The 21,619-nt window shown below is 33.3% G+C and overlaps 1 protein-coding gene across 17 annotated transcripts in view; it reads right to left on the bottom strand.

Annotated features, from left to right (window-relative positions):
* LOC108112164 (longitudinals lacking protein, isoforms F/I/K/T) overlaps nt 1-21,619 on the bottom strand; it is a 65,967-nt gene that overhangs the window by 17,394 nt on the left and 26,954 nt on the right. For 3 of the 17 annotated variants that reach the window (XM_017221917.2, XM_017221916.2, XM_017221918.2), the window contains exons 6-7: nt 12,426-12,764; nt 10,235-12,040 (exon numbers count right to left, since the gene is read on the bottom strand). The exons of 6 other annotated variants lie outside the window; for them this stretch is intronic. In XM_017221917.2, the coding sequence (XP_017077406.1) occupies nt 10,791-12,040; nt 12,426-12,764 (1,589 nt within the window). In that variant the 3' untranslated portion in view covers nt 10,235-10,790. Of the gene's footprint in view, nt 1-2,058; nt 4,158-4,288; nt 4,394-4,638; nt 8,285-10,234; nt 12,041-12,425; nt 12,765-13,165; nt 13,645-14,653; nt 18,660-18,815; nt 19,036-19,666; nt 21,279-21,619 lie in introns of those variants that run through there. 8 more of the 17 variants (XM_017221936.2, XM_017221919.2, XM_017221937.2 and 5 more) reach the window with 8 other exon arrangements.

Raw genomic sequence — 21,619 nt, 5'->3', positions numbered from 1 at the left:
TATTTGTGTAGATGTGTTTCTCTGTGTGTGTGTGTGTGTGTGTTTGTGAGCTTGTGTAAGTAGGCTGCAAAAGTAAATTTTTGATTAAATATTAAATTAAAACACAATGAGTACATCGAAAATGTTGAGTAAAAAACATTGGAAGAGAGAGCTAAGCAAAAATAAACAACAACTTTTTTTTTTGATCAAATTACAGGTGATAAAAATGCCTTCAAAAAGCATCATTTTTTTGAGTAATTATTTTTTAAGGATAATGTGTGTTGTTGTTGTTGTTGGTTGGGTGGTTAGTGACAAAAAACACTTAATAGTTGCTAGAGGGGAGAGGGTAGGTAGGACGTATTACTCGCAGGACTAGGAAAATCACTTCCCGGAATTTTCCACTGCTTACTTTTCAGGTTTTCTTTTTTTTTATATATATATATATAAATAATACGCATGCAATATTTAAAATGTAAGGGAAATCATAATACAATAGTCAACTAAAAATTAAAAATTCTCAATAGAAGTAAGGAATATTTTGTAAAAAATAATTCTATACAAACTAAGTTTTTCTTTTGGTTTTCTTTTTTTTTTTTTTGTTTTTCATGTTTTAATTTTTAAATAAATTTAATGCTATATATATAGTTGTAAGTTTTATAGGTTTCACAATCGCTAAGTAGAAGACAGATAGATAGATAGATGGATAGCTAAAAGAAACTTAAAGTTAAACCTTCAACAATACAAAGAAAATAACAAAAAAAAAAAAAAAAAAAAACAGATCAAACTACAAATCTAATAGGTCTCATACATAGTTATAGTTACTTCAGCTAACAAATACATATATATAGTATATAAGTTCTAAGTAGAAGGATACATAGTTATGCATATCTATATATTGTATAAATAGTTTTTGTATATAGTTTGTAGTAGTTAAGCATGCAAACAACAATAAGAGAGGGAAGAGGCAACACCGTTGTTTGGCTGTCCTTCATCAGTCAAGACCAACATCATCATCATCTCCATCTTCATCATCATCATCTTTATCATCTTCAATCATCACATCATCAATCCATCCACCTGAAATATAGATCTGATTAGTATAGATTCTAAGCAAGCTAAGATATTGCCTAAGAAATCGATTTTGTGGGAATATAGAAGGATAGGTTGATAGGGAGATGTGGCGATCGAGTGGGGGGGTGTGTGTGGTTCTACCTGTATGATATGTGGAAATATGAGGAAATTTTCTATATAAAAATAAGTACAACATTGGTTTTTGGTATTTTGTTTTTGACATTTGCTTTTAATTGTATTTCGAATTTTCTTTTGGGTTTGTGTTTGGTTTTCTTTTTTGTTTGTTTTTTGGTTTTTTTTTTAATACATTTAGCCGGCAATAATTACGATCCATCAGTTTATGGGGCAAAATACATAGTTTATAATCGTACTCAATATAATGGGTTAACTCTCTTGCAACTTCATAGAGGTATTTGTTATTATTTTTCCTTTTCCAATTTCAATTTCAATTTTCTTTTTTGTTTACATTACACTTTGTTTGGGTAGTTTTCCTGGTAGTTTCAGTGCCGTTGCTGATCTCGTTTATCATTCTCAATCATTAAATCTAACAAATTTCAAAGCATACATGCGCTGATGATATTTTTTGAATTAAACTTTTATAAACATTTTGTCATTATCAATTAGGTTTAATTTTTGTCTAAAATTGAAAATATTATATCTCATTATCGTTTCGTTTTGACTAGATAATCGTTTTTGGTTTTTGTTTTATTTTTTTTAGTTAATAATTATTATTATATAAGCATAACTTAATGACCAGAAATTAAATTTTTTTAAAATGTTTCTAACAAATTATAAAAATTATTGCATACGCAAACATAATATGAAATCAATAAAGTTTATAATTATTATTATTAATATTAAGTATCTTTGGAGGGGCATTTGCTTTATGTTAATGCCATGCATATAGTTTTTGGGTTTCCTTTTATTTAAATAATTATTATAAAAGTTTCCCTTTTTTCTTTATCTTTTTTTTTGTTTTTGTGTTTTTGTGTTTTTCATTTTGTAGCACACTTAAAACAATTTTTAGCTGATGACTAGTTTATATAATTTTCTTTTCGTTTTGGTTTCAATTTTTTTAAGGTTTTTCTTTGCTTTTTTTTTTTCTGGGAAAAAATTTACACATATTTATATGAAGTTTAAGTTTAATTTTTTGTTTTTGCTTTGTTCTTTTTTTTTTTTTTTTTTGTGAGAATTTGCTAAATCAAGACAATAATTCTTTGTCTGGCATGTCTTTTTTGTTCAGTGTATTGCAAACTATTCCTAGTTTCCACGGCATCATCGGCTTCGTTCAACGAAAAAAATAGAGAAATTTTAAAGGGTTCCGTGGTTCCTTCCAAGATCCATGGATAGGCCGGTTGGATCCCAATGACCAACTCCCAACTCCAAGGAGCTTAACCAAGATTTGCACTAGCAGAAGATTCGTTTCCAAAGCCGTTTTCTAGCCGCGGCCTGCATTTTGTACAAGTCCAAGTCTCTCCTAAGCGCTGTCGTTTTTGAACACCAAGGTGTAGGTGCTACTGTTGTTGCTGCTGCTACCACCACCACCTCCTCCTCCTCCGCTGTTGCTGTTACTGCTGCTAACTGGAACGGCAGCACCATTGCCAACACCCACAACCACTGGTATATTGCCACCCGGCAGGGGTTTCTTCTCCTCATCGGCATCCTTCTCGCGATCCCGACACTTGGTGTTCAGGTGACGCTTCAGATTGCTATGGACATTGGTGGCATAACCGCACATCTTGCTGCAGAAATAACGCGGCGGCAGGCCGCACTCGTTCTTCAGATGACACTTGAGACTGTTCTTCCATTTGTAGGTGCGATTACAGTTACGGCATACCCATGGCTTCTCGATATCCGCATTGTATATCATATCGGCGGAGTGCTCCAATGACTCCTTACGTGTGCGCTTATTCTGGACCAGGACGCGATAGCGATTGTCATCCGAATGCGACCAGTGCAGATCCAGATTCTGACCCTTAATGGGCAAACCCAATTTGTTGCTCATCAGCGTAGCCGTGGTCAGGGAACCACCACTTGATCCCGCTCCGGATACCATTTGCTTGCTGTTGGGTGCCGAAATTGTCGTTATGGTGGCTGGAATGGCGGGCAACTTGATCTGCAGCGACTGACTGGTGGGCTGGAGTTGTAAGTGTTGTAAATGTTGCTGCTGTTCAAGCAACTGCTGCTGCTGCTGGGCACTCAACACGATCTTTTTCACGGCACCACCTCCACTGGTTAGTGTTCCAGCCATTTGTTTATCATTCGATTGCTTGGCATGCTTCTGACTGGCCGCCGCTGTGGTCAGTAAGTCATCATCATCGTCATCGTTGTCCATAAGGTAACTATCCTCGAACTCCTCATTCTCAATCTTCACAGCATCATAAGTCCACGACAATGGACTGCCCAGTTTCAGGTCATAATCGAAGGTATTCTCATCATCAATAGCTTCATTGCAAACGGCCTCCTCATCATCCTCATTGAGCGGCATACTCTCTGGATTCTCAATCTTAACAATCACCTCGGTCATAGTGTCATCGATACTATCAAGTTCGACTCCAGCAGCCGCCAAAGCAGCAGCCGATGCAGCATCCACATTGCAATTGCTTGACGAGCTCTTATTGCCATTATTGGCCGGCGTAATGCAGGCAATGGTTGTGCGTCCAATGCTACCAATACGTGTCACCGTTTGGGTCACCGTCTGGGTCAAACTGTTGTTGCTGTTGTTGTTATTAATGTTGCTGCTGGCAATGGCCGCTGCCGCTTGTTTCGCTGCAATTGTGGCCGCCGCCGCTGCTGCCGTGGACGTCGAGGTGGTTGTCGTTGAAACTCTGGGCCGGTTCGGCGTCGACGACGACTTGTTAGTGGTTTTAGCATCGTTTATGAGTGACTTTTTGGACTGAGTTAGTTTGTCTTTTAGTTAGTTTTTTATTTTTTGGTTTTTGGTTAGTCATGAAATAGAAATTTGGAATGTTTTAAAGTTAGTTAATATTGTCTATGAATGGTTATCAATTTTAAATAATTTAAAGAAAGGAAAAAAAAAAATCGTTTTATGTATGTGTAGGTGTGTGTGTTTGTGTGTGTGCTCAGCAAGAAAACAAAATGAATGACTGTAAAAAGAAAACAAAGTTATTGAAAAGAAATACATATAAAAAAATTAAGGTTTCTTATAAAAATAATTCATAAAAAAAGTAGAATATAAATAATATAAAAATAAAAGGCAGCCTGTGCAGTCAAATACCTGAGGATTCGTCAGAGGATTTCTCGATCATGGACTTGTCGGCCAGCATAAGCCAGTTACGAACACGAATCCTGGACTCGCCGCCTTCCAGCTGGCCACAATCATCTGTAAATGTCAAGTAATTAAGTTTCATTCATTAGTAATCATATATATATATTAATAAATTTAATAAAATATTAGACAGTTTTTGATGTGTGCCTAGAAACTAGAGATGATGACCTAACCGTTTTTAGTTTTCAATAATTTGTGGATTTTGTTTTTTTCTTTTTTTCAAAATAAAAATGTTCCAAAAATGAAATAAAAAATGTGTGTGTATTATTATTATATAAAAATAAAAAATCAATACTTACAAGCAGTAAATAAAACGCTAACAAAATCTGTGTGTAAAAAAATATAAGACGTATAAACAATAATGGACATAAATAAATAATTAAATTTTCAACTCACTATTGCAAACAACTTTCGTTTCTTTTGCGTTTTATTACATGGAATTTGTATATTTTTCACATTGAATTTGGGTTGTTTTTTTTTTCTTGTTTTTTAATCAATTTACAAAAAAGTTTTACAAACAATTCATAGAAAAATTAAATATATATATTATATATATAAGGGTATGCTAATTCTGTTTGTTTAATGAGTATTTTTTTTTGTCTTATTAAGTGTTTTATTTTTATTTAAAATTATACTCTATTTTATATACTTTTCTTTTTTTTTGCGTTTTCCTATTGTTCAACAATATTGTGTTTGTGTTTTTAGAAAATTTTGAATTTTCCACATTTGCCATTATGTTTCGATTTTAGAATTTTATAAATTGTTTCGTTTATTCTTCATTGTATAAAGAGTTGCTAAACTTAGCCCAACACCGCAATTATATAACCAATGTTTTTATATATCTTTTTTTGTTTTGTTTGTTTAAGAACTTGAGCTTCTTAAAGAAATTAATATTTTATATATATAAGCATTCGAGATTTTTCGTCTTCCTCCTCTGGTTCATTGTTTTTAATAAAGTATTATTATTATTAATTAATCAGAGCTCTAAAAAATAATTGTTTTTTGTTTTTGTTTTTTTTTTTTGTTGCACAGTTTTACTGGCCGCACATTTCTGTTTTGGATTTTAGATTGTCGGTTCTTGTGAATGTTTGTTGTTGTCCTTTTTGTTTTTAATTAATTAAAATTTAATTTAAAGCTTAATAAAATCTTCTATGGAATGTATTTCGTTGTAGTGGAAAGCAAGAAAAAATAAAAATAAATTACACTTGACTACTTATAAATGTGCAGCATAAAGGTAATTAAATATATATATAAAATATATAAAAAATAAACACTCACATTTATACCATATTCATAAGTTATCAAAAAATATAATAATAAATAAAGTGCATGTGACGTATTTTGTGGCGGTGTTCTGTTGGTTGTTTTTTGTTTATATTTTTTTCTTAGTTTTTTTTTTTTTTGTTTTTTACTATTGTGGTAGCTCAGCTACTGAATTTGTTTTGTTGGGGAATTGTTTTTGGGTTCTTGCCCTCTCAACTAAGTACCTGAGTTTAAATGTCTAATAAAAAGAAAAACCATTTAAATTCCGACCTCCTCCTCCTTCGGTTGGCTGACTCTCTTCTCACTTAAATTCCTGCCTTAAACCTACTTCTTTTTATATGGCTTTAAACAATTACGAATATTGGTATATAATTACCATAGGTTTTTCTTGTTTTTTTTTTTTGTTTTGTTTTTAATTTAAAATTTCTTGCAAATTGCTTTTAGTTTTTCCATAAATTTCAAGGCACTTTCTACGTTGACTATCGAAAACGTTCTCGCCTCGCCTAAATTAAATTCTATATAAAGTTGCTGGAATCGTTCTTAGTGTTAGCCTAAGACATCGTTTTATATAATAGCAAAATATTTCAACTTGAGGTAAAATGTTGTTTGAAGAGGCTGGTTAACTGACTGACTTTCTGACTTTCTGACTGACTGGCTGTTTGTGGGAACCTAAATTGAATCTGTTTGGCACTCTGTATATATATATATATAACTTCCATCTACCATTTGGGTTCTATATACAAGTACATCTTAAGTATATATATATATATAAATTCCCACTGGGATTTCTCTTCTAACAACTAGATGTACTTTGTTTAAGAACCTTTCTGGTTTCAAGATTGTTTGCTTTTAACTTTACCGAGTAATATCTTAATATGGTCTGAGTTTTCCTTTATATCCACTGAGTTTGCTACTGCTACTGTTTCTACTTTATATATTAGTACTTTCATATACATATATATATATATATATCTTTAAGTATATATATATATAAACCTCATGCTAAACCTATGCTATTATTGAATAATTCTTAAACGTTTCATTGTACAAGTTTTGTCTTTCATATTTTTTTTTTTGTTTAACTTTTTGTGGAATGTTGCAATATCTAAAGAAATGTTTTTCGTTTTTTTGTGTAAAATCATTTTACTGATCACTTTGCTGTTTGCATGAAAATATAGAAATTATAGATTTTCAAATCGGTCTCGTTGTAAACAATTAATAACAATAACAAAAAAATATTAGTTTATGTGAAATGGCGTAAATTTTTGTGCTTTGCAACAAATTGTTTTCGGTCCATTCGAACGCGTTTTTGCTTTTATCGCTTTTCTTTCTCTTTTTTTCTCGAAACATCCAGGCATCTTACAAAACTATTTCATTTTGTTTTTCTTTTATCTGTTTAACTTTTGTTTTTTGTTTTTTTTTTAAGCTTAATTTGGCACACTGATTCCGTTTTCCCGAGAGCTTGGTGTGTGATTATTGTTTTTGTTTTTTAACGTTTTTTTTTTTATGTAATTTCCTTTCGTTCTTAATATCCCTGATTCTGTTTTTCTTTTTATAGTTGGTCGCCTTTCTCAACATTTAATAACTGATCAACGTTAACTCTTCCTCTTTTATACAAGTCCACACATCCTCACGAGAAGTGGGGATGCAACTCCACACCGCTGACCAGAGCTGCTGCAGCTGCTGCCACCGAGACGGCTGTTGCTGTTGCCCCACTGCTATCGCCATCCATGCCACTGGACACAGCAAAGTTCTTAACATCCTCCAGCTTGAATTTCTCCTTGTGCATACGCTCCATGTGACGGCCAATGTGCATCTTCTGTTTGGCTCGATAGACGCAGAATGGACACTGAAACTGCGGCTCCTTGCCACACTCCCATTTCTGATGATTACGCAGCGATGACTTCAGCTTGTAGACTCTCCCGCAGACGGGGCACGGGTGTCCAGCACCGTTGTCCGCACCGCCCAGCACGCTGCTATTGCCAACGCTGACGCCGCCGCTGCTGTTGTGGCCACTATTCGAAGGCGATTGACCCGATGCCGATCCAGTGGACATGCCCGCCGCCGTACTGCCGCTTATTAGATTATTCATAGCGCTGATGCTGTTCAGGATGTTGATGTGGCATAGTCCAGCTGGGCCGCCAACATCCGCAAAGGTAACGGCTCCACTTAAGGTGGCCGGATAGTCACTGCTATTCCCATTACCCGAACTGGCCTGATCCTCGCCAAAACTTAGTTCGGTTCCGGCTGCGACAGCTGCCTGTTTCTCGGCAACGGCTTTGAGCATCAGGGCAGTGGCCTCCTCTTCGCTTAGGAGTTTCAATTTGCCACCGCTACTGGTCTTCGTGGTCTTGCCACCAGCAGCAGCAGCACTACTACTACCATTTCCATTGCTGCTATGATTGCTACTGCTATGAATCCTGGCCGGTGTTGAGGCAGCTCTTGGTTCACTTTTGCATACCACTTCCGTGGGTGTCTTCCGGCCACTTAAGGAGCTAGTTACATCTTTGTTGGCTAGTCCTGCTCCTGCTGCTCCTCCTCCTCCTCCCTGCTGTTTGTCCACCGAGAGATCGGTGGGAAAGACCAGAGCCTGGGCACCTTCGCGTAGCGTCACCAATGGCATAGCCAGGCGGGCGTTCCACTCATTCCAGGTGAGTCCGGCTATACGCGTAATACTCAGATCTAAGTTTAGCACAAGTTCAAGCGTGGTTTTTTGGTTTTTTTGTGGTTTAGTTTATGTTTTTTTTTGGGGGTTTTTTGTTTTTTGGATTTGCAGCGAACAGCACAAGATATGAAAATAAAAATAAGAAAAGAAAAACAAAAGAAAAGAAGAACGAAAAATAAATAGAATTACTTTTGACTGGACAACAGGACAACTGCAAGAGAAAACTCAATGTGGTAAAATCGTGAGTGAAAAAAAAAAAAACCAAGAAACAAACTTAACACTTAGGGAGTTGTTTAGCTGTTAGATCTGGAAGCTGGGTGGGTGGGTGGTGGTGTTTGGATGTGGATGGTGGGTTGGTTGGTTCTTAACCAAAAGAGACACACACACAAATGATAGTGGCGGAGTGGCGGGGGGGAAATGATGAACTGGATGAATGAGGCGGAGGCGCAAAGCAAAATATTAATAATTAGTCAAAGCATTTAAGGGGGTGAATATTAAATATATATATATTTACATATATATAGTGAAGATAAAAAGCATTAGGATGTTTGTGGCATGATTCAAAATTAGAATACAAAATAATAAACATATATACAGTTAACAGATAAGTTCAAAAAGAAAACTCTCTCTATATCTGAATAAAAAACGTTGAGCAAAATTAAGGCCAATTAGTGCAGGGTGTAAACATATTTATTTTTTTTTAAATCAATTTGTAAAGAACTAAAAAAAAGAGGATAACTAAATTAGTCTGGAGAGTAGTGCTGCTTGGGAGGGTTTTTGTATTTTCTTTTTTTTTTTTTGTTTTTTGTAGTTGCTGTTTTTTTTGATTTTGCTTGAGAAGACATCAATAAGAAACACGGCTGGGATTATTTGGATTGAGGTTGTGGTTCGGGTTCTGGTTACTTTTTAGTGGCATACAGAAACGAACGTTTAGATTTTTGGGCTCTTAAACATAGAATAGAATATATATATATATATAAGGAAAGGCAATTGTTTTGGCCTTTACAATTGTTTTGGCTTGTTTTTACTTAAGTATAGCTCATCGGAAGGCGGGAGGCTCGCTTAGTTCCAAGTCCTGGTCCGAAGGAACAATCTAAAAGAAAAGAGAAATATATTAGATGTGCTCGGAACAAGATATATATATATCATAAAGTCATTTAAAGTCAGGGGGCTGGTAATTCTCCTCTGGAACTCTCTTCTGTCACCTGTAAAGAGAAATATGTTAGTATGATCTATAACTTTAGTTATTATATATTTAACTTTTCTACAAATACATTTAACATTCGCTTGGTTTTTTGTTTTTATATAATTTTATTTTGACATTTGGTTTTTACAACTATTTTTTTTTTTCTTTTCAAAATATAATTTCTATAGATAAGTGTATTCATAATAAATGTTTAAATTTCAATCAATTAATTGATTTACACACAAAAATTGCAAAAAGACATAATATGTATATATATATATATAATTTTGTTCTAATACATAGGTTTAGAAATTTAACTTTATCTGCGAAAATATGCTTCAAAGTGTTCACTTTTTACTCAGATATATATATATATATCTTTATATGTATATTCCGATGTACAATCAATTTGTCTAAGTTCGAGTAAATTTACAGTAAAATAACTTTCTTACTTTCACATATTTTTTTTATGATTTTCTTTTTTTAGTATATATATTTTTTATATATATATAAAGATTTGAAAACAAATTCCTACAAATTTAGTTTTTGTAAGCCTCAAATTTAGTTAATTTTACAATTTTTCTCCAATTTATGTTCAAGTTAGTTGGTTGTTTTTTTTTTTGTGTTTAAAATTTGAATTTTATGTGCAATTTTCTTCAAAAAACTAAATGATTTTCCCGGTTTTCACTTTAAGATTGTTCTAAGTAACGCATCTTGGAATTATAATATATATTTTTTTTTAGTTTTTCCTTTTTTTTTTGAGAACACGCACACACATACATACAGAATCAAGTTTTGATTTATATTTTAATTTTAATCTATTTTCCATCTATATAGTTTCTCACTATACTTTGTTTTTGTGTTATTTCCATGAAAATACTTGCACATTGATTAAAGTTCTTGTTTCCATTTTATCAACTGTTTTTTGGGACTTTGTTTTTAGTTTTTACTCATTTTTTTCTCCTTGTTGTTTTGTAATTTTGAAAATTACTTTGAATCAAACAATTTATGCTAAATATGAAAACCTAATAAAAATGAAATTGTGTGGGGAAAAAGTTTACGTTTTTTTTCTTAGCTTTTGAGAAACGATAGAAAATCGCATACTTATAAAACTTAATAAAAATAATCAACAAATAAGATTTTTAAGATTAAATCGAGTGTAGACTTTGTTTATAAAAATGATACAGAATAGCTGTTTAATATTAATGAAACTGGTCTAAGCCTTAAAAAATGGTTATTTTTCTTCTTTTTTTTTTTCTTTACACTCAACAAAATTGTGTGTACTCACAACTCCTCTGTGCCCCTTTCACAAAAACTTTCCCTTCTCTCTCTCTCATTTAGATCTTGCGTCCTCGTTTGCTCTCTAGTTGTGGCTTCTCCGGATGATGTTTCCTCACATGGACTCCGAGATTGCCTCGCTGCTTGGCCTTGTAGCTACAGTAGGGGCACGGATGACACGGCTCCTTGCCACCACACTCGACATTTTCGTGACGACGCAACGTTGACTTCCAGCGATACTTCTTGCCGCAGTGACGGCATACATAACGCGACTCTGGATCATCGCAGGGACCCAGGGACGAGTCGCTTAGCGACAGTTCATAGGTCATGCCGGAGGGATCGTGCTCGGACTCCTCCTTCATGGGCCGTGTGGTAAGAATGGTATAGCTCTTGCTTGAATCGTGTATGCCCAACTCTTCGGGTAAGATCGTCTCCACACCATCGTCATCCTGCAGATCAATGCTCTGATGGTGATGATGCTGTTGCTGCTGATCGTGTTGCTGCTGCTGCTGTTGGCTACTGCTAGACTGGACCACCGTCTGGATGTGATGCGTCTGCAGTTGGCCAGTATGGATGTGATGCGTCTGCTGTGTCTGTTCGTGTTGATGAACCGTCTGCAGTTCCTGCGGCTCATGCTCAATGGTGGTGATGTGCGTCTCTCCGCCGGATGTCTGCATATGCTCCGTGATCTCCGAGGGGGCAAAGCCGATGCCAATCTTTGTACCATCTGGTAGCTCGATATCATCAATCTCGGCATATTTCACCAGATCACTGATGATCGCCGCCGATGTATTGGGATTATTCAAATCAATCTCGCTAATCTCATACTTGGTTCCATCGGCCAGCTCATGATGCTGATGCTGGATGGGTTCATGGGTCTCTACAATCTGCAAATTCTGCACCGTTGGCCCAATGATCTTGCCACGTGAATACCTTATCCTAGAGGCAATGGGCTTGGAATCCGTCAGCTGTACATTTCGCAGACCCACCAAATTGATAGTCTGACCCGGATGGGCTGTGATTATGCTTTGTACTTGGGTGTGAGTCGGCTGGGCCGTTTGAAGCTGATGGTGATGATGCTGTTGTTGTTGTTGTTGTTGATGCTGCTGCTGATGATGATGCTGTTGCGAAGTCTGCGGCACCTCCTCAATATGGATTGTCTGATGCTGTTGATGATGCTCCTGATGATGCTGCTCCTGGGACACATGCTGAATGATGTGATGAGGATGTATAATGGTCGAACTCGTGTGCGGATGATGTGTGGCAATTGTTGTGGTTGTTGGGATTATCTTTTTGATGTTGATAAGCTCTGGAAATTGGAGAAGATATAGAAAAAGGTTTGTTAGTATGAAAGATATTGAAGATGAGAAAGGGACTTCAGATTTTCTAGGAGATGGAACTTAACTAAAATCTTTCTAATATCTTTTTTTTATGTTTTTTAAATGAGAAAAAGCTTTTTGAAGAAGATATTTTTTCTAATAAATATTCAATTTAACCTTCTATAGCATATCTTTTCTTGTTAATGGACTAAAAACCAAAGCTTTAACAGGACTAATTTGAAGTCATTTTAGTTTAATTAACATTTGTCTAAGTCAAAGTCAAAGACCAGTACTAACTAACTAAGCTACTCTGACATTCCGCCCCCCTTCCTTTCTTACTAATCATTGACTAACTAGTCAAGTTTCTTAACTTACCGCATTCCGATGAGGGCAATTTGATGGGCGTGCTGGTCAGCGTAGTCAGTGTAGGCTTGGGTTCCGAATGTGAAGCGGCGGCGGCATTCAAAAGTTCCGTGATGGTGGGCGTTGGCTGGCCAGCCGGTCCAGTGACGGTGACTGCCGCTTGTGTCTGCTGTTGCACCGACTGATTCTCATCCAATTTGGCAGCCGTAATGTTGCCCAATTTCTTTACATGCAACACGAAGCCATCCTTGTTCTGGGTAATCACTATATCATTGCTCTCCAACAGACAATCATCCAGTTCGAATTCATCTTGTGTGCCTTCCGTCTGCTCGCCTTTGTCCTGCTTGGATGCTAAAGAATCGAATAGTTAAGGGTTAGTAAGAGTTTGGATTTTACAAATTTACCAGCTCAGCTCCTGTCACTATCCTTTTTGAACTCTGTTTTTGTTTTTTTGTTTTTTTTTTACAACTTAACTTGGTACAAACAAGCAAACAATCTTTTGGTTTCCGTTTTTAGTTTCTTAAATATATGTTCTTAAATATTTATAGTTTATATATAAAGATATTTATAGGTATGTGTTGTTGGTGGATTGTGTTTTTTTTTTGCTGTACAGCACAGTTAAATGATAACCAAAAGGACAAACAAAATACCACAGCCAAAAAAAAGTAATAATAAAAACCGTGCCCCTACTAAAAAAGCTTAACTAACTTAGTAACTATATTATATAAGAATTCAATAATGACACGTTTCAATTTTGGTTACAAAAACTCATTTTTTATTAACATTAGAAAGGCTCTTAAGGTCTCGCTTCCCCACCTACATAACTTACCTGGCTCGGAGATCGTTTTGAAAAATAAAAAAACTTATTTTAAAGTAAAATCAAGGAACTTGGACTTGAGACCACGTGGCAGGGACCCACCCAAACCTTGGTTAACCCTTCTATTATCCCTAGGACCTTCGCCCGATCCCGTCGAACCCACTGTTGTATCACTCAAATGCTCTGGATGCTGCGTCTTGAGATGCATATTCAAACTGTGCTTGTATCTTGCCACATAGGAGCAGTGGCGACACCTCTCCGTGGGCTGGTGGCCACACTCGTAACGCAGATGCCTCGACAGGTTTTTCTTGTAGGTGTAGGCCTTCTCACAGCGTGGACAGATATGAGAGTTATTCGATGGTGAGACATTGTTGAGAGAGGTCACTGATTTCACGGATATGGTCCAGGCATTCTCTAAAAGATTTGCGAGAAAGAAACGAAATAGGTTAGAGAATTTGTAATTCTGCATTCCTTAAGTTTTATAATCAATAAAATCATAATAAAACAAAAAATCATATTGGGAGTCAAGATGAGGAATGATATATGTATGATATATATGTATGAAAGTGGGTGTTCTTTTTTTCTTATATAACCAACTACCAGTTCAGCACAGCGATAGATAGTTTTTATTTAGCAGAGAAAGTTACATCTGTAGCTAGAAGGAGGAGATAGTTACAAGCTAAAACTAAACCAAAAAGAAAAAGGGAAACATATTAAACAAATCTTACCATTCCATAAACACTCTTTAATAATTTATGATTTAAACTTAAAGAAAAAGCTAGAAATTTCGATTTTTAAGGCAATGTCTGGGCCCACAGTTGCAGGTAGTACCGTCTACTATGGCGTAACGGTAGCAATGGTTTATGTTTTTCTTTTTTCTTTTTTTTTTTATAACAAACCATTGACCTGACTCTTGACCCTTGTTTATAGTTGATCTGTAAGTAAGAAAATGGATTAATTTAAAGGAAAAAAAAAATAAAAGCAACCTAGCCCACCCAAATCTTTCCCAAAATAAAAATTAATAATCTTTCTTTCTTTCTTTTTTGGGGTTTCAACATTTCAATATCAATCTTTATTATTCTTGTTGTTTGTTTTGTTTTTGTTTTTTCTGTTACCACTTTTCTCAAACAATGTGTATATAAACGATTCCATATATAATGCCATTTGTTCAGTTTTTCGCAAAAATAACAATTTGTTGGGGTTAAATGGTTTTCTCGAAAAATTAAAACATAATCCCAAATGGTCTTAGCTTGGTTTTTCTTTTTTTCTTGGTTACATCAAATCTTATTTTTTGTTCATTTTGTTTTAAACCTACCGCTTGTTATTACAATTATTAATAATTATTAATTGGTTTTTTTTTAATGTTTTTTGTTTTTTTGTTTTGTTGTTTTGTTTAAGGTACTAACAATATCAGCTTCGTCAATGAAAGTTTTTCTCGCTTTTCTGTTTATTATTATTCCTTCTTTTGTTGTTGTATAAATTTGTTTCATAATTTCGCCTTTTCCGTGGTTTCGTTAACAATAAATATATGTATATATATCATTTATCAATTACTCGGTTTCATTGTTGTTAAATATTACGCTACAAAAAATAAACAACTTTCGTTACAATTCAACTTTTCCCTTACATGGTTTCTGCTTGTTCTTGGTTGTTCTTGTTCTGGTAATTATTGTTTTTGGTTTGATTAAACATATATATATATATAATATATATATATATATATTCGTTAATCCCTTTTTAGACTGTTTTATGGCAATTTCCTTGTTCCAAATACACTTTTACTAAAACATTTTCTTGTCTGGTTTTTGCTGTTTCTTTTGCTTTGTTCAGTTTTTTTTCGTCTAAAATATATATATATTGGTATATGTATATGTCCTTGTATATATGTGTGTATATATATATATATATATATATTTTTGGTTGGTTTCTTTGGAGTATATTTTGTTCATTATTTTGTAACTTACTTATAAGTTAATTCTAATTTTTTTCGGTTTTTTTTCTTCTTACTTTTTCTTGCAAACGGTTTTCTTCTTCTGCTCTTGCTTAGTCGATAAATATTAATTAACAATATAACAAAAGTTAAAACATAAAGAGTTCTCTGGTTAAATTAAAGTGGTGAAACGATATAATATATATATTTGTATATAGTAATAATAATAATAATAATAATAATAATATTAAAACAGTGTTGTTAAAACTAATTTAAAGAAAAACGATTTAACAAAAAAAAGTTATTTCGAAACATTTGATGCTTCCACACATTCCCTTTTTTTCTAAACTTTAACAGCAAAAAATAATAATAATAATTTAGCTACTCGCAACAAGGTCTTAGTACATTAGTTTAACAAATAAAATAAAACATAAAGCGAATAATTCTCAAATTTGAATTTCAATTTTTCTTTTTTTTCTTTCTTTTTTAACTAATTTGAAAGCCATATTTTCCCTATTTTCCTCAAAAAGTCCTACAATTTGTCTTGTTCGATTGGTTGGTTTTTTTTTTTTTTTTTTTTTTTTTAATTTCAGTTTAAAAAATGTTTTTTTTTTAGACTATTCATTTCAAAAATTGACTTTGGCAAATAGCCGCACAAGACAAATTGTTAGCAAACTTTTGAAGTATTGCACTTGTGGCAGAATTTTGTAAACAAATTGAATTAAATCAATCAAAAAAATTTGCCTTTGGTATATTAGTTTATTAACGGAGGTGGGGGTCAGCAAGGGGGAGGTGAACATGTGCTATAATACCAACGATTGACACTAAAACTAAATAGCCAACTATTAATAGAAAAAGAGGGTCAGAAAAAATAGTTGCCACAAAAAAAAATACAAGAAATTGTCTCATTAAATATCACGACTAATTAATAATTTTAGTTAATTTCGTGGGCTACTTAAGTTTTAGTGTCAATATCTGGTTTTAAACTGCAGTTAGTACTTCACTATAATTGATTTCGTTTTTATATATTAATTTTCTCTTAATTTTTCCCTTTATACTGTACTGTGTATAATTTGTCTAGTTCATTCGAGTTCATACAGTTTTTGCTCTATTGCTGTTGGTTTCTTATATTTTTTATTTTGGTTTTTAATCTGTTTTTAATATAATTAATATTTGTTTTATTGTACTGTCATATACATGTATGTATGTGTTTGCATATATGCGTAGGTTTATTATCTGCAACCCAAAGATTAACAATCAACAAGCAACAAACAATATATATCCTGCGCGCTCTCCTTACTTTCTTTTTCTAACTGCTTTGCCTAACTAGAAATTATGTTTAGTTGCCTCCTTCTTAGGTTATATATTTATTTATTCTCATATAATTTCAATAATTTATATATTAAAAATTTGTTTGATAATGGCACTCTCATAGCATTTAGTTGTCACTTTTTTTTTGCCTTCAAAAATTTGTCACTAAAACTCAATCTTTGAACTAACAACAACGCAAAATTTTACTATAAATTACACTTGTCAACAGAATTGTTAAACGTATCCCTTTTCTTCTTCTTCTTCTTTGAATGCAACAACAAATCATATTGGTTTACATATATATCTATATATATGAGTATATTGTTCGATCTCATCTATGGCTTCATCGTCTTCGTCTTCCTCTTCGTCTAAAGCAGCTTTTCTTTTACATTTTTTTCAGTTTTGGTGGAGAATTTCTAATGGCACAAAATGTTCTATTTTCTTCTTTTGTTTTTTTTTTGTTTTTTTCTGGTACAAAATCTCTTTAACCAATTGGCACACGCACACACACACACACATCCACTCATACATTTATATATTTTTTTTTGGCGATGTGAGTATATCTTTTACCAACATCTCAGCTTCAATGACTTCTTAACAATTTTCCCTTTCCTTAATATCAACTTTTTTTTTTTTTTTACTTATTTTTTGTTCAACAGACAACATTTTTGCTAATATAGCATTATATATATATATAGTTCTATATGTATATATTTTTATGTAGATGTGGTTGTTTCCTCATATGTATATGTTTTGGTTTTCTTGTATATATGTATATAAACTCTTGTTTTTGTTTTACTATTCTTTCGTTCTTGGAACCATGTAACAAATCTTCCTGCAATCCCTTAACTTCTGATGACTCCCTCCCTCGCCTACTAAACCAAACTTGACTCTGACTCTATGAGACTTTTTCTAACTGGCCAAGAAGTACAGTGAGGCCTCCGGAGAGTGTGTGTGTGTGTGTGTTTTGTTTATGTATGTAAATGTACCTGTCATAATTAATAACAACTTAAACAGTTAACATATATAGTTGTTTGATGATTTTCTTGCTCTGTAATTATTATTATTGTTTTTGATGTCATTCCACTTTTGGATTTTTTCAGGTTTTTTTTTCAGTTTGAATTTTCGTGGCTGTGTGTGGCATAACAAGAATCGTATTAATTATAATTTATATATATATTATTTTCATTAATATATATATATAATAGATATATATTTGGCAACAAATAAACACAGTACGTTTTGTTATATGCATTTCTGTTTCTGTCGTCGGTTGTTTCTTTTTATATATATATATATATATTATATATATTTTCATTTTTTGTTGTTAATTTCACTAAGTTTTTGTTTAGTTTCTATATTATTATATATATATATATATTCTTTAACTAAAATTACGTAGTTTTGGTTAGTTTGACTAAAATTGTTTTGCTCTTAGCTTCCTTGCGTGTATGTTTTCTGTTTCTGTTTTTGTTTATTTGTTTGTTTGTTTGCCTCTCTGTTCTCTATTCCTTAGTTTAGTTTCTTTTATTTTTTTGTTGGTTTTCTTTTTCTTAGGTTTTTGTTTAATCTGGTTTTACATTTTACTAAAATCCTATAAAATGTTCACTGACTGCTTCTATATATGTGTATATATATTGTTGTTCTAGCTTGTTAAATATTTCGTTTTTGTTCTTTAACTAAGTATTCCGTTTTTTGTTTTTGTTTCATTAATGCTCAGTTTCAACAATAATTCTCATCATATATATATACTATATATATACTATATAGATTGGTTGTTTTTTCTATCCTTTTTCTATATCTTTTTTCTTTATAAATGATGTGGCATCCAATAAATTCGTTTTGTTGTTTGTTATTTGTAATTGTTCTTGGTTTTTCCTTCATTTTTTATCTTTATCTTTTATCTAATTGTTCTATATATCATTTTTTGTTCTTGTTGTTGTGTTGTTGTGTGTGTGTTTGTTTGTTATATAGGGTTGTATATATATAATCATGTTTTGTTCATCATCAGTTAATCAACTGCCTATTGGGATAACGCTTATTCTATTTGATTTTAAAGAAAACATTATCTCATAAGTAATATTTGACACAGACACCGCTCTCAAGGTGTCGCTTTAGGTGGGAGCTTTGTGAAAATGCTTTGCCGCACATCAGACAGCGAAATTTTTTCTGTCCACCACATTCATATCTGGAGGGCGAGACATCATCAGATACATAGATACATAAATATATAGAGAGAGAGAAAGAGGAGCAAATAAAGACAGGTATCAGTATCTCACAAATATTATCAGACAGACCCTGATTAAACACTATATATACATAGTATATAATTTTTCTCACTCACCTGATATGTCGTTGCAGCGAGCTGGCGTCCTTGTAGCTCTTCAGGCAATTGAATCTCGGGCACTGGTAACGTCCATCCGGATTTATGAACTTGAACAGATCGGAGAACTTTAGCTCGTACCAGTAGTCGCGTATAAGGGACTGCGCCGAACTGGCCGATGTCCCACCACCACCCGTGGGTGGCGGAGTTTGGCTTGAGTTTGAGGCATAGCTACTTGGAGCTACAAATTTTAGTTTTTTTTTTTTTTATTTTTTTTTTTTTTAAGAAGAAAAAAGAGAAAAGATATATATAAGATCATGAGTATCGGTATGTTCTGGATTATCTGGTTTAACCATTAGCTTAAACTAGAGCAGAATATTTCGTTTTGAAAAAGTAACAAGATTTCAGTATTTAGAGTAAAAAAAAAAAAAAAAATATATTTTCGAAAACAATTTTTTACTTTTTTAGATAGAATTTTGAAGTTAATTTTTGCATTGAGTATTATTAAAAATTAAAATAGTAAATAGTAATATATAAATTGGTGATATTTACAGTTAGTGTGTGTTGCGGGTGTTTTTTTTTTTGCATTTTTTTTTGGTATTTTTTTGTGTGGGCGTGGCATGGTGAAGCGTGAGCAGAGCTAGCAGCAGAAGAGTTGCAGATTTGGCTTTGGTTTTATTTGCTGGGTTTTTTTGCTTTTGGCATTTTTGATTTTTTGAATGAACGCTGTGGGATGATGATTGATCTTGATTGAAGTTGATGATGATGATGATGCTTGATATGGGGTGTCTGCAATGAAACATGTTTAGTAAACTCTGAACAACGAAGAGGGGGTGGAGAGAGATAGATAGACCCACTAGTCATACAAACGGTTTCTTGATCAATACAATTTTATTTGAGTTACAAAAATATGCATATAAAAAATACTTAGTTATGGCTCTGACATATAAAAATAGTGGCTTTGTGTTTTTTTCGGTTATATAAATATATATATAAGTTCTCATACGACTTATATGGCTAGCTAAAATATCGTGTTTTGTTTATATACTGACAAAAATTCGTTTCACATTTTTCTTTTTCAACGATTCACAAAATGTATATAGTAACTGGGCTTAAGACTTGGGCTTTAAGTTTTCTTCTTTGGCTGCTTTGTGTAAATATATGCTTGTTTTTCTTTCATTTTTTTTTGTTTTGTTTTATATTTGAACTATGTTTTATGCGGCTGTTTTTAGTTTTTTTGTATTTAGTTAAGTGTTTGTGTTTGGTACTTGTACTGTTGGTTGCATTTCATTTGTATTCGCTTTGAGATCCTTGTCTATCAGTTAGTTAGTCATAATCCTAGCCTAGCAAAAGGAACTTAGATTTTATGAACTTAAATATCCACAAAAGGTTTAGTTTTAGTTTTTTGGAATTTCGCTGATTTGGCATGGCCTATATCTTAACTACAAAAACTACTGACTAAAAACTATATCGAAAAATGTTTCACTTTTTGTCTTTTTGGTTTTTGTTTTCTTACTTTTCTTAGGAATGCAAAGTTTTTTGTGGGTCACCGACCCTGAACTACTCTCAGTAGTTTGTATAACCCTCCCCTCGTTTCTTTCTTTCTCCCTGACTTAGTTTCGTTTTCTCTTTGGACTTTTTTTTGGTTTTGGCTTACTATATATATAGTATATAAACTAAAATCTACCAATTTGAAACTTAAATTAACTTAGGAAAAAGTCAGACTAGCTGATAAGCATAAGTTATGATTGCGAAAAATTTTCAGCGTGTTTAAACTTAAATCTAAAATACGAATTTTAAATGAGAACCAACACAGAGAGACGACAACGACGTTGACTGCAATGATTGGAATTTTAATCAGGCTGTGTGGCTAGCTGGCAGCAGCAGGTTGCTTTGAAATATATTCTTCGCGTTTGTATAAAATTTACATGAATTAAACAAATTTATGCAAATTTCCTTTTACCATACATAATACAAAGTGAAAGCTTTGTATGTGATTTTCTTTTTTGGCGCGGTAAACAAAAAAGTTCCTGTGCCAGCTCAGTAGATCATTGCAGTCTGTCCTGGTTGGTTGGTTGGTTTTTACTTTCATTTTTTTTTTGTTTTGTTAGTTTAATAAATAACTAAATTTAAGATAAAACTAAACTGGACTGGATTAGAGATTAAATTTATAATAATAATAGTTTGTTTAAAAAAGGATCTCTGCCTATGCTGTGGCCTCCCATTTGGTGGGTATTCCCGTGGATGCCTGCATCTGAAAGGCCAAAGGCAGGAAGTCCTTTTTCATTTTGGCAAAATGGGTCTTGATGTGCTTGGTTAGATTGTCGCTCCTTTTGGCCGCATAATTGCAACTGGGACACTGGAAGATGGGTCTTTCGGTGGTGAAGCGGCACTCGAAACGACGATGGCGACTTAGACTCTTGCGGGTCTTGTAGGACTTGCCACACTGATCGCAGGCATGCTGATACCAGGTTAGTACGAAATCTGTAAATGTAGATAGATGTGGGTGCGCGCGTGGGCAAAGAACGGGGGCAGCACACGAAGACGGAATATATGGGTGAGTGATATTGTGGGTGAAAGAGTGATCGGAGTTGATTTGTTTGATAGTTGATAGTGTTGATACTTTTGATAGTTGATACTTTTGATAGTTGATAATACAATGATTTGTTTCCTGATTGTGTTTTTTATGACTGACTGTATTATAATCAGTTAATAACTGTCTTAGTTTCTGCTTTTACACATTTCAATTTCTGTACGTTTTTTTGAGCAAGTCAAATTTGCTAAGCTACAAAAAAATCAAGAAAAAAATTATAATTAAATATTTA

The sequence above is a fragment of the Drosophila eugracilis genome, unplaced genomic scaffold (assembly GCF_018153835.1).
Source record: "Drosophila eugracilis isolate 14026-0451.02 unplaced genomic scaffold, ASM1815383v1 contig_90, whole genome shotgun sequence".
NCBI lineage: Eukaryota > Metazoa > Arthropoda > Insecta > Diptera > Drosophilidae > Drosophila > Drosophila eugracilis.
This window is presented reverse-complemented; position numbering and strand designations above follow the sequence as displayed.